The sequence below is a fragment of the Sinocyclocheilus rhinocerous genome, unplaced genomic scaffold, assembly GCF_001515625.1.
Source record: "Sinocyclocheilus rhinocerous isolate Xijiao unplaced genomic scaffold, SAMN03320098_v1.1 scaffold1219, whole genome shotgun sequence".
Taxonomy (NCBI): domain Eukaryota; kingdom Metazoa; phylum Chordata; class Actinopteri; order Cypriniformes; family Cyprinidae; genus Sinocyclocheilus; species Sinocyclocheilus rhinocerous.
In genome coordinates, this window is record NW_015634012.1 from 50877 (window position 1) to 53147 (window position 2271).

General features: G+C 34.7%; 1 protein-coding gene across 1 annotated transcript in view; it reads right to left on the minus strand.

Moving 5' to 3' along the window:
- The window catches only part of LOC107744974 (potassium channel subfamily T member 2-like), a 48760-nt gene that overhangs the window by 40825 nt on the left and 5664 nt on the right, over nucleotides 1-2271 (minus strand). Inside the window, exon 5 of the mRNA XM_016558808.1 lies at nucleotides 2060-2154. Within this exon, the coding sequence (XP_016414294.1) occupies nucleotides 2060-2154 (95 nt within the window). The remainder of the gene's footprint in view (nucleotides 1-2059; nucleotides 2155-2271) is intronic.

A 2271-nucleotide genomic window follows, 5' to 3' on the forward strand; every position in this document is an offset into this window, starting at 1 on the left:
GTTGAAATTATGGGAAGTTGTGTGAAAGAACAATGCAGAACTACTGTTGAGGAAACTGAGTGAAGTCAGGATAAAATACTTTCTTTCATTCACTAAGCTCTCTGTAAATGTTTCAGAGTAATTCACACAATGTACCTAAATTCTGCACGGTTTCAAAGCTCTTCATGCGAACTTGCCGAAAGTTTGATGTGATAATCAAGTGGGACAGATGTATTGTATTAAGATGACTTTTGAGGTTTGTGTCACTAGTATATGAAGTTACAGTTTGATATGAATTACTGAATTGGGCAGTGTAAAATATATACAGTATAAATAATGTTTGCTGTATAAAATAGTATATATAATTTAATTAAATTGTTAAGTATAATCAATAATATTAGTATAATCAAATAATTTCAAATATATATTTTAAAATCTTGTCTAGTTGAATTTTAAAAAAAATTAAGATGAAAGTTAAAAACAGATATTGCCATGACATTTTGATCATATCATTTTTTTTTTACAGTGAACCTGGTGTTTTACAGTGAACTTAAAGGTTGGTTTTGGACCAATCGGTAATTATTGGACAGTGACAAGGGTCTTAAATTAAAAGGAGCTTGGGGAAAAAATACAACCAAAATGAACTAAAAATGCCTCTAACATTTTAGATGTAGGGGCAAAATAGTTCCTTTATGAAGTTTTGTTTTTAATATTTATACCATTTCACACAAGTAATAGAGTTGTTTTTCTCAAATATCAGTGCTATTGCAAATGTGATAATGTTTTTATACAACATTTCAATAAAAAAAAAAGTTCATTAACAACTTGTACTTTTGAGAAAATTACCTGTTTTGGTCTATTTCATCAATGACAGTAGTTTCAAATACTGGAAAAGAGAGAGAAAAGGGACTAAGAACAGCTTACATGTAGATTTAAAGGCACAGCTCACCCAGAAATGAAAAGTCTGTCATTATTTGTTCGCCTTCATGTTGTTCCAAACCTGTATGATGCTATTTTAAAAGCTTTTTTAGAGCCTGCAGACGTGGTCACTAAGAACCGTTATATTCTTAAAAACTTCTACTTGTGTCCCATGGAAGAAAAATAACAGCATACGGGAATGGACATGGTGTTGAGTAAATAATCTCTGAATAAACTATTCCTTGAAAGGCTTTTCAGGTGGACAGGTTTTCCGGGATTTGCATTTTATATCATCACCGGATGGTTTGGAGCAAACTGTGATAAACACGAGCCAAAACACAATAACTGTGTGGTGAGCCACGAGCAAGACAACATGATGCGAATCCTGCTTGTGTGTCCGTATGTGGGTTATCTTTCAGTACAGCCAGTGTGTGTGTATGGGTTTGCTCAGTGTTGAAAGGCCGGTTGAGTCAACATGCAGCTGTCAGTGGTGAAAAGGTCATTCATTTCTCCCCCCCTACTTCTTTTTTTTTTTTTTACAAACGCACCGGTACCCTGCACATTCAGCACCTCCCTGCTATTTACCTCACGGAACAAGAGAACACACACAAAACATGGTGTTTAATTAATCAGCACTTTAGAAACATCATCCTGTCAACTACTGTCAAATACCAGTCACACAGACAGCAGCACTGTCACACTAGTTCCCATTCTGCAATGTACAATGTAACAATACCTTGTTCTACATGTCCACTTATAACATTTCTTGCACCAAAAGCACTATTTAGTTTATGCAATCATTTTATGCTCTCTCACTGAACTATTGTAAATGATCTGTTTTTGATACTGCACCTTAACAGTATCAAAAATTAAATTCAGTCAATATTTATTCACCCTTGTGTCATTCCAATCCCGTATGAAAATCGTTCTTCTGCAGAACACAAAAGAAGATATTTTGAAGAACTGTTTTGTTCGTACAATGAAAGTAAAAAAAAAAAAAATCATACAGGTTTGGACGTGTACAAATTAAAAAAAATACAAAATAAATATATATATATATATAGGCTATACACACATACATACAGTATATCCCCAATATGAAGGAGGAATTTTCTTATTGTCAGAAATCAGTTTTAGGCCCTGTTTTGGTTTTTTTTCTCACCAAGTGAAGATGAGGCAGACCAGGGTGCTGATGAGGATGAGCACCTGGTTGAACATGGCCGAGTGTGTTCGCTGAATCGCTCTGTGCAGGTCATTCTGAAAACAAGATGAAGGAGAAGAGAAACAGAGAGATAAAAGAAGGCAGAGATGAGAGACAGTGAGACGTTTAATAACACAGTGCCATTGTGCTTGTACTTATGCAGGGGCGTAAAT